Source organism: Crinia signifera, chromosome 7, assembly GCF_055691185.1.
Source record: "Crinia signifera chromosome 7, ASM5569118v1, whole genome shotgun sequence".
Taxonomy (NCBI): Eukaryota; Metazoa; Chordata; class Amphibia; order Anura; family Myobatrachidae; genus Crinia; species Crinia signifera.
Genome location: NC_139223.1, coordinates 94526190 through 94545232, shown reverse-complemented (window position 1 = coordinate 94545232; position 19043 = coordinate 94526190). Strand labels below are relative to the sequence as shown.

The 19043-nt window shown below is 43.3% G+C and overlaps 1 protein-coding gene across 2 annotated transcripts in view; it reads left to right on the top strand.

Moving 5' to 3' along the window:
- The window catches only part of DNAH7 (dynein axonemal heavy chain 7), a 918640-nt gene extending 906809 nt beyond the window's left edge, over positions 1-11831 (top strand). For both annotated transcript variants that reach the window (XM_083153498.1, XM_083153497.1), the window contains one exon: positions 11526-11831. In XM_083153498.1, the coding sequence (XP_083009624.1) occupies positions 11526-11732 (207 nt within the window). In that variant the 3' untranslated portion in view covers positions 11733-11831. The remainder of the gene's footprint in view (positions 1-11525) is intronic.
- The last annotated feature ends 7212 nt before the right edge of the window (positions 11832-19043 follow it).

Genomic DNA, 19043 nt, shown 5'->3' with positions numbered 1-19043 from the left:
CTCTGCATATCTGGGGCTTGTTATACACCCCCTGTCTACATCAACACACCATCACTACTATATCCTGACCCCTGCTTCCTACTGCCCCATTCTACTACCCCTACAGTGAATTAATAAGATACAGGTATCAAACCTGTCCCCACTGTAGCGGCGGCCATCTTTTTGGTGGATGTAATCCCATTATATCCACACAGTTCCTCTGTTATCACACTAAGACCTACAGAGCTATTTGTGATGTGGACCCCAGGCTACTACCACTAGACCTCTGATACCCTCCACTACTCCTGAAACAAGAGATTTCACCATCTCTCTGGCTACTCACTCCCAACCCGCCAGATCGGCACTGATGTAATTATGCGCTCCTAGATACCGCCACCCGTATCTGTTACCTGCATGCAACCTTGTTCAATAGGTCTCGGCCTCTAAAGAACGACCTCGCCACACTTATTGCCTTAACAGCGTGACCTCCACACCTTCGGCGATGCCTTCTAGGAGAGCCAAAGAGACCGGGCCGTCTAGGGTTTCACTCCCTTCTAAGAAACCACAACAACACACCGCCTCTCCGGCTGGCCGGCTGGACCGTGCCACGCCTGGCGACACTCCAAGACCAAGCTCTCCACCACCGCTCCAGGTGACGGGAATAGATTGTAACTCTGACGCCCCACTCACGGTCAAGTCAATGTGTCAGATCCTGGCGTCCCTCAAATCTGAATTGACCAAAGATCTAACAACCGCCATCCGTGAGGTTAAGACAGAAATTGTCGCAATCGGAAATCGCAACGACCATCTGGAGCGGAAAATTGTAGAACTAGTCACATCCCACAATGACTTAATATCATCATTCGACAGCCAACAAGCTGACCTAGACGCGCTCAGATCTAAACTTGCAGACATGGAGGACAGGTCTCGAAGGAACAACATTAAGATCAGGGGAATACATCTCCAACTCAGAGCTGGATTCCTATGCCCTCACTCTGTTCCACAGGCTTCTGCCCAACACAGAGGATAGAGATCTTCTGATAGATCGCATTCATCGGCTCCCGAGACCTCGCACCGTATCCTCGGCGCTCCCAAGGGATACCCTCCTGCGAGTTCACTTTTACACTACTAAAGAACGCATCCTACGAGCTGCGTGAGAGCCGAAAGCCTCTGAAAACATGGGAGGCATACAAATTTTCCAGGATTTCTCTGCTGTGACGATAGCCAAAAGAAGAGCGTTTGCACCCATCACAACAGCGCTCAGAGCTCATGAGATCCCGTATCGCTGGGGATTCCCAGTGAAGCTCATCGTCTCCTACGAGGATTCATCATATACCATTTCATCTTTGGACGCCGGGGTCAAGCTACTACTGGATTGGGACATTTCGGTTAAGCGGCCTCCAGACCCAAAGCCCAAGTCGACCCCCAGCACTGAGTGGGTGACTACTTGAAGGCCTGATGGACTTCCTTTCCACCTGGCCCACGATATTGGTAACTATGACTTCCAGGACACTGGGTTCCCACTACTGTAGTGGGTACTAGTAGTTATGATAATATGTGTTTTCAAACGATACAGTGCCTTTAAGTTTATAATAAGTTACCAGGAATGTTGTCCCTTTACCAAATTCACGTAGTGCTGACCATGTGGTCCAGCCTACAGAATACTTAGCGTGTGTTCTGTATTAATACTTTGGTTGTTTGTTCCTAACCTTTCATACTCAAATATGTGTACCCTGTTCAGATTTACCCTTTGTAGGTTGCATGCGTATATGACGCATTTGTTTAGAATTTGCGGGTGGCGGTGTTAGACCGCTTAGGTACGCCCCCACTTTTTCTCATACTACTGCATATATTTTCCTTTTCCCTGCAGTAGTCATGCGGGTCCCTTGTTTTTGTTATTTTTCCTCTCCCCTCACCCCCCCCCCCATTCTCACATATTATCCCACATTCTGTTCAGTTTCCCACTATGTCATCTGGATATTGTATTTTATTTTCTCATACATTGGTCATCGGTCAGCCTTGTATAGATACACTTATTGATAGAGACCCTCTTATGCATCATATTTCACTACTGATTGCTAATGCCTAAAGTTCTTACCTTAAATGTAAAGGGTCTGAATTCCCCCAACAAGCGTAGAATGGCCCTGTCGTATTTCCACAAACAAGGAGCCCATATAGTGGCTCTGCAAGAAACCCATTTCCCATTTCACCTCCTTAAAACCCCCTCTGCTTAAAGATCACAGGTTCCCGGTGGGTTACTTTGCCAATGGTCCATTCAAACGCAATGGGGTCGCAATTTTATTTAGTAAGGATGTTACCTTTGTGCTCCAATCTTGTATTGCAGATAAAAATGGGAGATACATCATTTTGACTGTACTATTGGATGACAAACTAGTTACTTTAGTTTGTGTGTATTCCCCAAACACCAATCAGATACCGTTTCTGCGCAAATTATGTCTCCTAATCCGTAAATCTTCTAAAGGCTCTCTAGTAGTGTTGGGAGATTTCAATCTAGTGTTAGACCCTAAACTTGACAAATCAACTAAAACCATTCCTCATAAATCCACACCCCCACCCGGCCCCTCATTGGCATTTTGAAACCTACTGACAGAATTTGATTTATACGATACCCTTCTAGTCGTGAATATACATTCTACTCTCCTGTCCACAATTCATACTCCAGAATCGACATGATTTTATGCGATAAATGGACCTTGCAACAAACCATGGATATAGATATACTCCCAATCACGTGGTCTGACCATGCACCAGTGGGAAGCGGTCATCTATTAGAATGAACTTAGGTCTACAGTCATTAGGTCGACCCCACTAGGTCGACTGGCAGGAAGGTCGACCTGACTTAAGGTCGACATGGGCCAAGGTCGACATGACTTAAGGTCGAATTTGCATAAAGGTCGACATGAGGAAGGTCGACTGGTCATAAGGTCGACATGAGGTTTTTCACTGTTTTTTGAGCCGACATGTGCCGACAGGCGGTATTTCATGCCCTACCATCCACTAGGGCATGGAGGAGGTTATTAAAGCTGTGGCGAGCGAAGCGAGCCACCGTGCCCGAAGCATTGCGAGCGAAGCGAGCGATGCGAGGGTCCGATTCTCATTGCCAACTGTGTCCATGTCGACTGTGTCGACATTCGGACAAAAAAACAGTGAAAAACCCATGTCGACCTTCCTCATGTCGACCTTTATGCAAATTCAACCTTAAGTCATGTCGACCTTGGCCCATGTCGACCTTAAATCAGGTCGACCTTCCAGCCAGTCTACCTAATGGGGTCGACCTAATGACTGTAGACCTAAGTTCATTCTGACAGATGTACCGATTCCGCACCAGTGATGTGGCGGTGATGTGGCAGTGATGACACCTTATTGCCTGGCCCACCCGTGGCGCTTATCGCAACACCTCCTGAAAGACCCAATGACAAAGAAAATCATCTTAGATGCTGTAGAGCATGGGTCTTCAAACTGTGGCCCTCCAGATGTTGTGAAACTACAAATCCCAGCATGCCTTGCCACAGTTTTGCTATAAGGGAGTGTTAAAACTTTGGCAAGGCATGCTGGGATTTGTAGTTTCACAACATCTGGAGGGCCGCAGTTTGAGGACCCATGCTGTAGAGTCATATTTCTCCACCAACTCATCGCTAGATACATCACAACTGAATCACTGGTGTGCTTTCAAGGCAGTTACTAGAGGCGCAGCCATTCAGGCAGGGGCCACACTCAAGAGGCAATCCATACAAAGACAGAAAGATTTAGAAAGCAAACTCAAAGACCTTGAATTTAGAAATGGACTATCTCCCTCCAACACCCTTAAAAAACAAATCTCTGAAATGCGAAGCCAATTGCAAAACTTATTCATGGCTCAGACCCAATCCGCGTTAAATGGGCTCCGCCAACATTTTTATCTATTTGGTAATAAATCTGGCAAAATGCTTGCGCATAAATTAAGAATGCAACAGACTAGAAACCAGATCAAACATATCTTTACCCCGACAAAGACTAAATTATTGAACCCCCGGGACATCACAAACCAATTCGCCGACTATTATTCACACTTATATAATCTATCCCTTGATCCTTCCACGGTCCAGCCCTCCATATCCTCATTCCTCGATAAGATCCAGTTACCCACTCTGACCCCTGACCAGCTATCGACATTAAATGCCCCATAGACTCCCCTAGAGATCACGGCTGCTATCAACTCCCTCCCTAGAGGTAAGGCCCCTGGGCCTGACGGCTTTATAAACAAATTGTATTCAGTTTTTCGAGACACCTTGACACCACACCTATCAGAGCTGTTTAACACAATATCTTCCCTGGGTACCCTCCCACAGGAATTTCTAGAGGCACGTATAATAACCCTGCCCAAACCTGGAAAAGACCCAGCCTATTGTAATAATTACCATCCCATAGCCTTACTTAATAGCGATATTAAATAGTACGCTAAAATGATAGCTACGCGTATAAACTCATTTTTGCCGCTGCTGGTGCACCCGGACCAAACGGGGTTTGTCCCCAGTAGACAAACATCAGATAACACCCGCAGAGTATTTCATTTGATCGATACCCTAGTACAAGACCAAGACCTCCTCTTGTTATCCCTTGATGCGGAGAAGGCCTTTGACCGCCTAAATTGGTCATATATGCGGGAAGTTCTGCTCCACTTCGGTTTCAGGGATCGCATACCTACTTCTATATTAGCACTATATAGTTCCCTACGGCCCGGGTCCTCAGCAATGGCTTTCTCTCCAATCCATTCCCCATCTCCAACGGTACACGACAGGGATGCCCCTTATCCCCATTGATTTTCGTCCTGTCCATCGAACCCCTCGCGGCCACCATCCGGAAGGACACCAACCTCCCGGGACTGACCATTGGTCCCTCCCACCACAAGCTCAGCCTCTTTGCAGATGACGTTTTGCTTTTCGTCACGAATCCTATTACATCACTTCCATATCTCCACTCGATACTAGATGCATATAGTGCGGCATCGTACTACAAGTTAAATACTACTAAAACTGATGCCTTACCTATAAATCTATCCGACTCACTTCACACACTCCGCACTAGATACCCCTACAATTGGCAGACAACCTCGATCCGCTATCTGGGCCTAAATATTCCCGCCAGAACTTCTAAAGTATTTGAAGTAATGATAGGGGGGAGATTCACTTCACTTTCCAACTTAACAAACTCTTGGCTTGCATTTGACATCTCCTGGATGGGTCGCATGGCCTCCTTTAAGATGACTCTCCTCCCTAAACTAATGTACCTATTTTGCTCAATCCCTTGTTTTTCCCAAAAAAGAACTAGCTACCTGCACTGCTACAATGATGAAATATATCTGGGCAGGGAAACCCCCGAAACTAGCCCAAGGATAGAGGAGGCCTTGGTCTACCAGATTTAACTATGTACCAGAAAGCATGCTTATTTGCTCAAATTAAACGCTACACAAACTCTGATTATACACCATGTTGGGTTCCCCTTGAAACATCAGCTACCACACCGCTCCCTGTATCTGACCTGTTTAGAATCCCAAAATATCTCCGACCAAAAGTCCCATATCTTCTACCGTCTACCCAGGCATCATTACAAGTGTGGGATGGGCTCTCCGCCGGGATGTCCTCTCCTGCTCTAGGCTTAACTGGTATCTCCTTGCGATCCCTGGCGAAACTGATACCTAATCTACAATTAACAAAATGGATTGCATCTGGTGCCGAGACTATAGGAGATATCACGGGGGGCAGCCAATTGTTGCCTTTTGCAGATATCCAACGAAAATTCTCCTTACCGCAACATGAACTCCTCCGTTACCTCCAGATCCAACACTGGTGGAAGTCACTCCCAACACTATCCACACCCTCAGATACATCCTCCAAAATAATATACACCAGATTACTATTAACTAACTCCACAGGGGATATATCATTCTGGTATAAAACTCTCTTAAGGCCCCCATACACTAGGGCGACTTGTCCTTAGGACAAGTCGCCCCCGACTTCCCCCTGAGCTTCCCCGGCTGCTCCCCGGGGGAGCTTGATTAGATTGGCACTTGATGTGCCATTTTTTACATGTGATAAATTGTCTCGATTTATCACATGTAAAAAACCCGGGGAGCAGGAAGGGGGGGGGGGGGGCTACAGAGGTGGAGGCTGGTGGGAGCAGGGGGGCTGGGGACGCTGCGGGGGGACACGTCTGTGTCCCCCGCTGCTGGGGACGCTGCGGGGGACAGCGTCTGTGTCCCCCGCTGCTGGGGACGCTGCGGGGGACACAGGGGGCATAGAGCCGGGCAGGGGGAGCCGGCGGGAGCTGTCAGTGCTAGAAAAAAAAGCCTATACAATGAATGGGCGGCCTGTGATTGGCTGAGCGCACTCTCAGCCAATTGCTGACTGGCTGAGAGAGCGCTCAGCCAATCACAGGCCGCCCATTCATTGTATGGGCTTTTTTTTTATTCAGTGCTGACAGCTCCCGGCTCCCCCTGCCCGGCTCTATGCCGCCTGTGTCACCCACAGCTCTATGCCGCCTATGTCCCCCCAGCGTCTTGCAGCGTCCCGCTGTGTCACCCCAGCGTCCCGGCTCTATGCCGCCTGTGTCACCCACGCTCTATGCCGCCTGTGTCACCCCAGCGTCCCGCAGTGTCCCCAGCCGCTGTGTACCCAGCGTCCCGCAGCGTCCCCCGCTCCCTCCACCGCCGCCCCACTAGGTCCCAAGTCGGGTGGTCGGACGTGCAGCAGGTCCGACCACCCGACGCAGATCCGATGCGCACGGGACCGCGCATCGGATCTGAGGGGACATCAAAACTAGCCGATTTTGGTCCGATTTCGCCCAGATCCGACTGATCTGGCCGAAATCTGACCAAAATCGGCTAGTGTATGGGGGCCTTTAGACTCTGTTGTTGTCCCTAAATCAGGCGCCCAGAATAAATGGGAATCGGACCTAAACATAACGTTATCCCCTGACCAATGGAGGAAAATCTTCCTTACTTCTCACTCGATGTCCAGGTGTCTCAACCACACTAAGATTCATAATAAACTGCTCTATAGATTATATTTGACACCTGATCGGTTACACAGTTTTTGGCCATCATGTTCTAGAATGTGCTGGAGAAACTGTGGGGAAGTGGGACACTAGTTTCATATTTTCTGGTCTTGCCCTACTATACAACAATATTGGATAGAGGTATTCTCCCTGATTCAAACAGTGTTACATATCTCCCTCTCCCCTGATCCTGCATTGGCGCTACTTCACATAATGAAAGATACCATCCCCGCACATGCTAGATATGTTCTGAACCATATACTCATTGCAGCTCGAGCAGCTCTGGCCCAACAATGGAAACAACCCAACTCTCCTTCTGTAATTAAGGTTGTCCAGAAAACCAATTTCCACATTCTTATGGAAACAGAATATATGCCATTTTCATTTTCCCTCTCATCGCCACTTGTTCGCTGGAACGCTTGGCATTTATACATGACGGAGGGAGAAGGAAAGCAACATGCCTCTACGTCTACCAGTTGTGACCCCCTCCAATTTAGCCTCAATGAGAAAACAGACGATGGTACTGATTTACCCTGACCGTTTATACCAGGGGTAGGGAACCTTTTTTCTACCAAGGGCCATTTGGATATTTATAAAATCCTTCGGGGGCCGTATAAAAATTATCAATATATTCATGCGGGTATTATACACACGGGCAGCGGTATATACACATGCGGGCATTATACACATGGGCAGCGGCATATACATGTGGGCATTATACACACGGGCAGCGGTATATACATGCGGGCATTATACACACGGGCAGCGGTATATACATGCGGGCATTATACACGGGCAGCGGCATATACATGTGGGCATTATACACATGGGCAGCGGCATATACATGTGGGCATTATACACATGGGCAGCGGCATATACATATGGGCATTATACACATGGGCAGTGGTATATACATGCTGGCATTATACACAGGGGCAGCGGCATATACATGTGGGCATTATACACATGGGCAGCGGTATATACTTGCGGGCATTATACACATGGGCAGCGGCATATACATGTGGGCATTATACACATGGGCAGCGGCATATACATATGGGCATTATACACATGGGCAGTGGTATATACATGCTGGCATTATACACAGGGGCAGCGGCATATACATGTGGGCATTATACACATGGGCAGTGGTATATACATGCTGGCATTATACACAGGGGCAGCGGCATATACATGTGGGCATTATACACATGGGCAGTGGTATATACATGCTGGCATTATACACAGGGGCAGCGGCATATACATGTGGGCATTATACACATGGGCAGCGGTATATACTTGCGGGCATTATACACATGGGCAGCGGCATATACATGTGGGCATTATACACACAGGCAGCGATATATACATGTGGGCATTATACACAGGGGCAGCGGCATATACATGTGGGCATTATACACAGTACAGCGGCATATACATGTGGGCATTGTACACACTGGCAGTGGCATATACATGTGGGCATTGTACACACGGGCAGCGGCATATACATGTGGGCATTATACATAGGGACACACGGGTAGCGGCATATACATGTGGGCATTAAACATACGGACACACGGGCAGCGGCATATACATGTAGGCATATTATACATATGGGCAGCGGCAGTGTGGAGAAAGTGACAGTGTCACCCCCAAACAGGTTTATGTGATCATGTCTGAATATGATAATCAGACAATCACATAAACCTGTTTGGGGGTGAGTCCAGGGGTAAATGACAACCCCTGGATCTCTCAGTCACTGGGGAAAGGAGTAGTTGGGTGAGAGGAAGCGGCACAAGAGCAGCAACATTTACTTTTTTTTACCCTATTTTGTCTCCGGCAGAGTCCGGCTGATGGAGGCTGCTGCTGCTGGGGCTGATGCTCCCGTACATGCAGTGCATGGCGGGCGCATCACAATAATTGCGAGAGTCCCTACTGCCCGCAGGGATTGGCGGGCGCATCACCTCCCACGGCTGCAGTGATTGGCCGGCCGGCGCGTCGATTGGTCTCTCCTCGTATCCGGGCGGGCGGCCTGCGCATCACCTCCAACCGGAGGGTAAGCAAGCAGGGCAGGCGTTCATGTCGGCGAGCGGGCGGGCCGGGCAAACTGGGTGCGGGGGCCGTACCCGGCCCGCAGGCCGGAGGTTCCCCACCCCTGGTTTATACCCTTGTAATCGCTGCTCTTATGTTGATAAGATATCTTTGTATATTGCTACCTCTAATGTGCATTAACACATTAGATCTAATGTGTTCTCCATGTATTTTGCTGACCCGCCCGACAATGATGTAGCAGTTAAATATGTATTCTCAATTTTATACCAGATGTTATCCAGATGCCTCCACAGTCCCCCATAACCCCCTTTTTTCTTTTTTTCCTTTATTCCCTTCTCTTTGTTCTGTACCCCGTATATGCTTTTATAATCAATAAAAATCATTGATTATAAAAAAGAATGGAAAAGTTAGCCAAAATCGTAGTGTCTGTATTGCTTGAGATACCGATGCACGGCAATTTTGACTGTCGAATACAAATACATTTGACTTCTTGAATATATATGTTCCTCATCTGGTCATACTTTATGTATGTCCAGAAAGAGGTCAGTTGTTGTGTACTCACACTTGTACACTCCGAAAGCTGCAGCTGAAATTTTTATATAAATAATAGATTTATACTATTTATTTTTATAGAATTAAAACATTTCCCTTTTTTTTGCTTTAATTGCACACAGCGCCCTGATTACGACACTGTTAAACAGTGTCAACCCTTTTTTTGATCAAATACATTTGACTGTCGAATACATAGGACAAACCGCAAGTGCATATAGTAAAAACTGGCTTCATGCATTTCAAGGGGAAATTGCATAGTCAAAATTGGCAATAGCCAATATCTCATTGTGTATGCCTCTTTTAGAAAAAGACCCAGTGGCCACTTCTTGAATTTCTGCATATCTGCTTTTGGCATATGATGCAAGTTTACTGCAATTGTTCTCGCTCACATGATCCAATTTAAGCCTGTGAAATCCTGTGCTTTTTGGGTCTGAAAAGTTAATGGGGCGAATTGAATTCTCCCCCAAGATATACATTTACTAAAATATAAGTTTACAGAAGTGGGAGGTGTTGAAATAATTGGGAAGATTCACTTGCGCAAAAAAACTTAGGAAAAGCAGGTATAATAAACATGCATAGTGGAGAATGAGCGCTAAAAGAAATTGTCAGATGAGAGTAAAATTAGGAATAGCAGAGAAAGTGGGAGAAGGCAAAAAGCACCTGTAAGGAAAAGCTTGTTAGTGTATGTTTATGCTCCTTTGTTTGCGATGTCCGTGGGGAGTCCTGACACTATCCCTACCTCTATCCAGGCTCTGTGTGCGGTGTTGGGAGCTGGCAGCGATAGTTGTAAAAGCCGCGTCTATCTCCGTTCCGTCACTTTCACTGCTTCGGCGCGTGTCAGTGCTGCTGGATGAAGGTGCCACTGGGCAATTTTTTTTAGGTGTTGAAATAAGCCAAAATCACATTGGTTATCTTTTTCTTAAAAGTACAAGATATAATTATAGCAGAACCTGCTTAATTGTTGTGATGGGCAACACCTCCACTCTAGTAAATGTATCATTAAATATCTGTGGACTATAGAATATTTATGTATTTATCAAATGTGATATTGATGATTGTATTACCTTTTCTGTGACTATACTGTTATTTATAGGTTACATTTTATGTGCATTATCAATAGCTTTCGCTAAATCAAAAATAATATGTGTGAAAAGCAAGTATGTACACAACCCACAAAAAACACTGCTCAATTGCTTTGTACATACAGATGGTTATGGAGAGGAATTGTCAACAACCACTAAGTCGACCACTAATGGTCAACAGTGACAAGGTTGACATCTAAGAATATCAACATACCCTAGGTCGACAGTGATAGAAGGTAGATATGTACATGGTTCACTTTTCTGGTGTAAGAATCTAACTACAGATGGGTCAGGTCCCATCCTGGCTGGCGGGTCGCCAGAACGTCCGCGCTGGCGACCCGCCAGCAGCCGCGCCAGCGAATACACTGAGACGCGCGTGCGTCGCACGCGCGTCTCAGTCTCCGTCGCCAGCGCGACGGAAACCCTGTCCGTCTCCGCTCAGGGAGACTGACAGGGTTAGGGGGGGATGCGGGGACCCAGGATTACCGCCGGCAAGCCGGCGGGGACCCGGGGGAACGGATGGAAGCGTCCCCTTCTCACCATCGCCATCTGTATGACCACTTAACTAGTATAAAATAAAATCTTGACTTTGTGTTGACCATGTACATGTGGACCTTTAGCTTGTGTTGACCATCCTTAGGGGTCTACCTAGTCACTGTAGACCATTAGTGGTTGACCTAGTTATTGTTTAACAGGCGACTGGATACCTATGCAGATATACTGTATTGCTGCAACACCTTCCTGTTTTCCTAGGACTACCTGAACAAAAACTCATTTAAAAAAAAAAAAATATGTGCTGTGTTGCAGATGTGGCTAAAACCTTGCAAACGGACAGAGATCCCACAGCGACCAAGTTACCTGGCACCTGTTTACAAGACCAGTGAACGAAGAGGAACTTTATCCACTACAGGACACTCAACTAATTTTGTTATTGCAATGACCCTTCCTTCTGATACTCCCCAGGAGCACTGGATAGGGAGAGGTGTTGCACTGCTATGCCAACTTAATTCATAACATCAGTTTATCCCAAGATGTCTTGTCTCATCAGTGCATTTCCTACTGGTTAAAATATACAATTACACTGGTTAAATAAAAAAGACAATTCTTCCTGAAGACTAATTTTTATTTGATGCTTTTACAATTAACATTTTACACATAACCATAGCAATTTTGACAAACAAAATCAGTTGATTCATTAAATAATGAGACACATCTTGCATTAAACAGTCAGATTTCTAGTAACTGCTTTAATATGAGACTACAGTAAATACATTAACCGGACTGTAATGGAAAGCAGGGACTGTATTTAACATATTCCAAGTGTCATAACTGCAGACAGGTTGTAGCGTAAGCAATAATACATCCTCAACACAAAATGTCACATAGTGACAACATTGTAAATACAAGTGCATGAATGACCTCCACATAAGTGAAGCAATGTTCATTTCAAGCTTTATGGAATGTTGGGAGTCAGATATGTACAGCACAGACTGCTGAGCAACCTTGGACAGTCACAAACAGGAATACTGATGACCAGCAATATTATCTGAAGTTAATATAATAAAGATATTTGTAAACAAAGATTTTAGAGTATCATGACAACCTTCTGTGTACAGCTAATGGTGTATTTGAGAGATGTGGTCATGAAACATACGCCCAAATGAAACTTCACTTAAGATAATCAAACAAATAATGTAACATTACAGTAGCAAAAGCTGTATTTCATAGATAAACAGAAGAGAACCTGCCTGCTATTTCATAAAAAATTAAATACGGTACCGCTGTAGAATTGTTTGAATGAGAGGCTTCTCAAGATGTACTTCTAGATCAGCAACTTTACTATGTAAAAAGTGTAGCTATACACAGAGACAGGATAAACTTTAGAACTTATTTGTTTATAAAGTCCAGATTCTCTTTTCATGAAGAGAAATGAAAAAAAAAAAAAAAAATGTCATCAATATTTGCAGGCACTTGTATTCAGTATAAAGTTCCTGCAGTCAATGCAACGTACTCTACAGGTGCAAAATAAATAACCAAAAAAGTGAAATATGATGCATCTAGATCTGGACATTGGCTTCTGATGATTAATACACACAGGGGGAAATCTACTTCACATGTAATGTTGCTATGGGCAACCAATCAGATCCTGTCTACTATCTTCTAGAGCAGGGGTGGCCAAACCAGTCCTCGAGATCTACCAACGGTCCACGTTTTCCAGGTTACCTAGCTGGTGCAGCTGTAGTCATTACTAACTGTCACATCTTGAGAAGCCTCCCCCACAGTGATATACAGGCTGAGTATCCCTTATCCAAAAATCCGTTATCCAAATCATTCCGAAAACCATACATTCCAGAAAGTGAAAAAATATATTTTTTTTTTTGCTGAAATCACTACTGGGTACAGCACCACTGAGGACATGATATGTAACTGCCACTAAATATGTGCAAGAAAATGATTGCTTAGCATTCAAATTCAGTATCTGAGATAGTACACAAACTTTACATGTTTCACATTTCGAAACCTTGTTTTATGCACAAATAATATATTTGGGTACTTGTTTCCTAGCACGGTGCCCACGATTTCCATCTTATACAATTTAAAATTGTATACCATTGTATATGGCATACAATGAGAGGAGACGAGATTTTAAATTGTATAAGCACACTAATGGGTGCTTTCAATTTTAATTGCCCCCCCTATAATATTTTTATTACAATGTTAAATGCACCCCCACGCCACCCCCACTATCAACGCCAACCCGAAGCGTGGAGAGCGCAGCGGTAGGCGTCCTCCGACCTTCCATGTCGGCGTGGAGTTGAATTTATATAGTGTGGCGAGCAGCCGCGTTATACTTTACATGTATTACGCGTCCCCTTGCGGGGCTCGCTGCGCTCGCCACGCTTCCGGCTCGGTGGCTCGCTGCGCTCCCCACACTATATAAAATCGACTCCACGCCGACATGGATAGTGGGGGTATGAAAAGGTCAGAGGACACGTACCGCTGCGCTCACCACCCTTCGGGTTGGCATTGATAGTGGGGGTGGTGTGGGGGTGCATTTAACATTGTAAGCAACCATTAGGGTGCTTATACAATTAAAAAATCTTATAGGGGGGCCAATTAACATTGAAAGCACCCATTAGTGTGCTCATCTCATCTCATCGTATGCCATATACAATGGTATACAATTTTAAATGGTATAAGATCGGGTCCCATCGCATTGCATCTCATCGCATACCATATTAAGCCTTGATAATACACAAGTACCTATATTTGTGTGTATTTCATGTGTTTGTACAACATAAATGCAAGTTACCTCAAAATATATAATTGAAATATAAAAATATTCTGAAATACAGAATAATCCGTTATCCAAAATTATTCCAGTCCCGAGCATTTTGGATAAGGGATACTCAACCTGTATTTATATTGTATTGTATAGTCTAACTCAGTGGTAGCCAACCCTAGCCCTCGAGAGCTACCAACAGTTCACATTTTCCAGACAACCTAGCTGCTGCACAGCTGCACTCATTAATCACATACACATTTTAAAGATACACAGATGGAGCTATTTAGCTCACTTGTGATTCTGTGAGGAGACCTGCAAAACATGCACTGTTGGTAGCTCTCGAGGACTAGGGTTGGCTACCCCAGGTCTAACTACTAACTAAAAGAGATATAGATGATTATATATACAGGTGATGGAGACATACTAGAGACATCTGTTACAGCACCAATGGGGACATGATAGGTTACTGGCACCAAATATGTCCAAGAAAATGATAGCTTGGCATTCTAGCTCAGGCACTGACTTTGAACACAAACTTTGTGCATGAAAACATTTTCCAAAACTTTTAACAAAAAATATATTTGTGTGTATTTCATGTGTTTTATGTGTTTATACAAAATAAATGCAAGATACCTCAAGATCCCGCACTGAAATATACAAATATTCTGAAATACAGAATAAACTTATGCAAAATGCTTCTGAGCATATTGGATAAGGGATACCCAAGCTGTATACACAAACACATATATAGGTTATGGTTGAATAGGGCAGTAAAAAGGTAGGCACATGAAAAAAGTAATTCTAAAATAAAAAGTGAAAATGATCTTGCAATAGCCACAGGGGGGAGGCAAGCCTAAAATCAGCTGTTGTAGCAAGTGAAGGTGCGATTATCACATGCAATTTTAACCTTTTAGCTCAATTCTCATTGCTTCAAGTTCTGATACGATGAATGCTCCCTCATAGCCCAAGGCAAAAAGTATGTGCAGGCAGGTATCTTAACTAGAACGCATGTACCCTGTAACGGACTATTGTAGAGTAGTCAAACATTTGGTATACAGTTGTTCAAATTGCACCCTGTGTACGGTCCAACTGTATATCACAAATTGTATGGCTTAAATCACACCTACAGATGGAGCCATGATTGTTCATACACCCAGCATGCCATAGCTTTCTGTCTCTGTGCACTGCTTGACAAGAATAAGATGTGTGTGTGTGTGTGTGTGTGTTTGTGTGTTGCTCACATCCCCGTCTCCTAGAACGACCTGCCAAGAGAGAAAGTTATGGTGCATTGGCCGTTTGAAGCTTACCATCTGTAGCATACATCTCACCATGGGGGTTATTCTAGTTCATTCTTTCTGACAAAATCCTTCTTTGAAGAAAAACCCCACCCAAATCTAATTCTCTCTGCACAAGTTACATCTGCCCCACCCGCAGTGCACATGGTTTTGTCCATCTAAAAAGGATTTTGTCAGAAAGAATGAACTAGAATAAACCCCCATGTGTGGGCACCTTCACTGATAATGGTGTTTAGTTAGCTATGGTGAATTACCATGGCTAACTGATTTGCCTGGGGCAATCAAATTGCTAGCATTTAATTCGGAAACATGCAAGCAAATTACCCTCAGAGCCACAATAACACATATGCCATCATTCAAAAAGGGGACATTTTTATCCCCCCCCAAAAAAAGACCAAGGATAATAAAATACCCCCACAAGATTTTCAATTTATTAATATTTAAACAGCAGCTGTCATCTGCACATTAGGAGTATAGGTATAGACAGCCATTTCAGAGAATACAGCATAGACTGAACACCCTTTTCTTGCACAACACATATACATAAATGTATACTGTAGGTCCTTCGTAATCTTTTTTGGAAGTTACAAAGATTGGCTGCTGGCTCACAAGGTGAGGTAAGGCTGGCTTACATTTGCAGTTCCCATTCCACATATGATTTTAAAAGGTTGTCAATCCATCATTTGGTTAGCAAAAGGTAGGCACATGAAAAAGGTAGGCATTTCACATAGAAACATTTCACATAGAAAATAAAATCTACTAAAGCCATGTACACAAGGCAGCGATATGGGCTATAAATCACTGGCAATATGGTCGCTGGCGACCATATTGCCAGTGATGGGAGTGTGCCCCAGCGATAAATCGCCGGGTGCGCACTCCTGTTTTCAGCCCCATTCTAAAATCGCAGGAGCTTGCTCCTGCGACCAGCTGATTACCTCTGCAGCTCCCCCGGCAGAGGTTCCTTTTCATCAGCGACCATCTCTGCTCGCTGATGAAAAGGAGACACTGAGCAATATATTGCTAGCAATATATCTCCCCCTGTGTGTACGCACCTTAATCATTTCAATGCATTTAAAGATTTCCTGCCTTATCTCCATAATATGTGCTGGGTAAAAAGGCATTGGGGAACAAATAAAATGGGTAGGAGCTATAGCATACTTGCCTATCTGACCCTCTCCATGAGGGAGAAAATGCTCTGTTCCTGGACTTCCCTGGTAATGTATGATTACCATCACCTGTGGTGAAACACCTTTCTTATCAATTAACTAGCTCACCACAGGTGATGGCAATCATACATTACCAGAGAAGTCCACGAACAGAGTATTTTCTTCCTCATGGAGAGGGTCAGGTAAGTAAGTATGACGTATAGAATAAAACTCAACATGATCATAGAAAAACTGCTTGTGTTTGCCAATTCATGATTAATATACCAATGTTGTCTAACATGGCAGGAATATTTAATGGTCGTCAAGTTGTTACATATGCTTTGTTACACACTTTATAACACTGGCATTTACCCTTTTATTTCAATTAGATTTATATGGTTTTACTGTACCTGGATTGTAAGACCAGGATAATTACCATCTCTGTTTAGGGTTAGCCATAAATAGAGGGATGGAAGTAAAATGTACAGATATCCTGAAATCTTGGACCAAAAAATGTAAAGAGGCGCTCAGGTGAAGTGCAAAGTATGGTGTGTTTTGCAAATCAACATTGACCTCAAGCCGTAAGAAGGAATAACTCCTCTTACCAAACTTCACAAAATCGTAGCTTTCTGCACCATATATTTGTCAGTGTTTCCCCGGAGGCCGTATTTTTAAAGAGGCAATCATTTACAAGGCAAAACCAGGTTTGTATTATAAAAGCTGCAATCATTTACAAGGTGAAACAGCCTTTATCCACCGACATAACATTTTTCATATTCAATAGTTTTGACAAATGGTATATGTAATCGGGTCTGAGTTTCCTGGAGATGTTAAGAATGTTTTGCCCAAAACAAGAAACATTCAATCTTTATAAGAAAAGAAAAAGTTTGAACAGTTTTCAGTCTTAAAGTTTACAAACCCAATTGATAACATTCCCTTTGTATGCCACTTGCCCAATGCTGCAATATTATATGAGATTGACAGACCTATGCACAAAAATCCCAGCAAAAGAAATAGTGGCTTTTGTTTTGGGATTGTGCACCTTGAAAATCACTAATAGCGTTAAAGTATGTGAACAAGTGTCCAACTGTATAAAAAGAGCATAAAAGCACCATACTACATACACACAAATATCTGGTTATTAGAAGGTGGTAAAAATATGTCTAAATGAGTTTCTAATGTAACTCTTTATTTCAAATGAAATGTTTTGGACATCGCACATGTATGTTTATGTGTATACATACAACTAATAGGACTAATCACTAGTCTTTTTACCTATTCAAATAAAAGCTTTACTTCTGTTACTCGCAACATATAGTTTCAACATGGCAGACTAAATTTAACTTTCACTACTAAACTATTATATTTTGATATTTTATAACTTAATGGATTAACAGTTCTGCAACAAACATATGTTTATGTTGCTTCTTATGAAAAGACACTGCAGGTCCAACATTATTCATACAAAGTTTGAATTTGAGTGTAATATATATTGCATAAAAAAAAAATCTATATCTGGCTATTAAAAGTAAATATGATGTATACTTGACAGTATGTGGAGCTAAATCAGATTAGCTCAATTAGGTTGTTTCAAATGAAGTACATTAGACACCCTGTACTTTGCTGTGGACACCCTGGAAAAATCACTGCCACTGGGAGCTCCTGCTCTGAGTACACTAAGGAGAGTTTACCATTTATTTCTTGCACAGAATTAAAGTTTAAATTATATATGCAATTTATCACATGTTTATATTGTACATTTTCTTTAATACTACTACGTGGAAATCTTGGGCTATATCCCGGATTTGGAGATAATTAGTAGAATTCATCATATGGTCCATGAAGCACCACAATTTCTGTCTACGAGTAGAATAATATCAGATAAAACTGAATTACACATAATATTCCCTTATAATAGCCGGATACTAGGATTGCATTTACTACACTAGGAGCACCTTTTTTGCATGGTGTGGGGTTTGTTCCCAAGATCCACTAATGGCAAAAAAAATGTACAATATAAGCTCCCGTTCACCTAATTATTCACAGTTGACCAATTTTATGCGATTTGGCACCTTTAGATCTCACCATTTAAAGCATTAACCACTTAAAAAGTAACAGATTTCTGGTATGAGAGTTAGATCATATATTAAACCAATCACAGCATTGATTTAAACTTTTACATGAGATTAGATTTTTTTTTCTAATGATGCTATTTAATAAAAATATTTGAATACAGCATTTACAAATTCTTCAAAAAACTCTCCTAGGGATTTACTTTGCAATGGCTATAGCATACTAAAAATTTTTTTGCATGATAATTTGTACTGGGTTAAGCTGCACAGGATAGCTAAAATCATCTCAAGTACAGCTTTGTGTTACCGAAGTGCTAAATCCCACATTTGAACTTGCCCCCCTTAGGTTACAAACTGAAAAAATGTCTCCGCCCAAACACACACAAAAAAAATCCCACCTCAACCAGAACGCCTAACAAAGGTTGCATCAGAAAAATGGTTAACTTGGTAGTGCATGTTTAACTCAATTTTGTTATTTGCGATCAGAAAATATGTATAATTTAAAGAAAAATATCCATAAAATGATA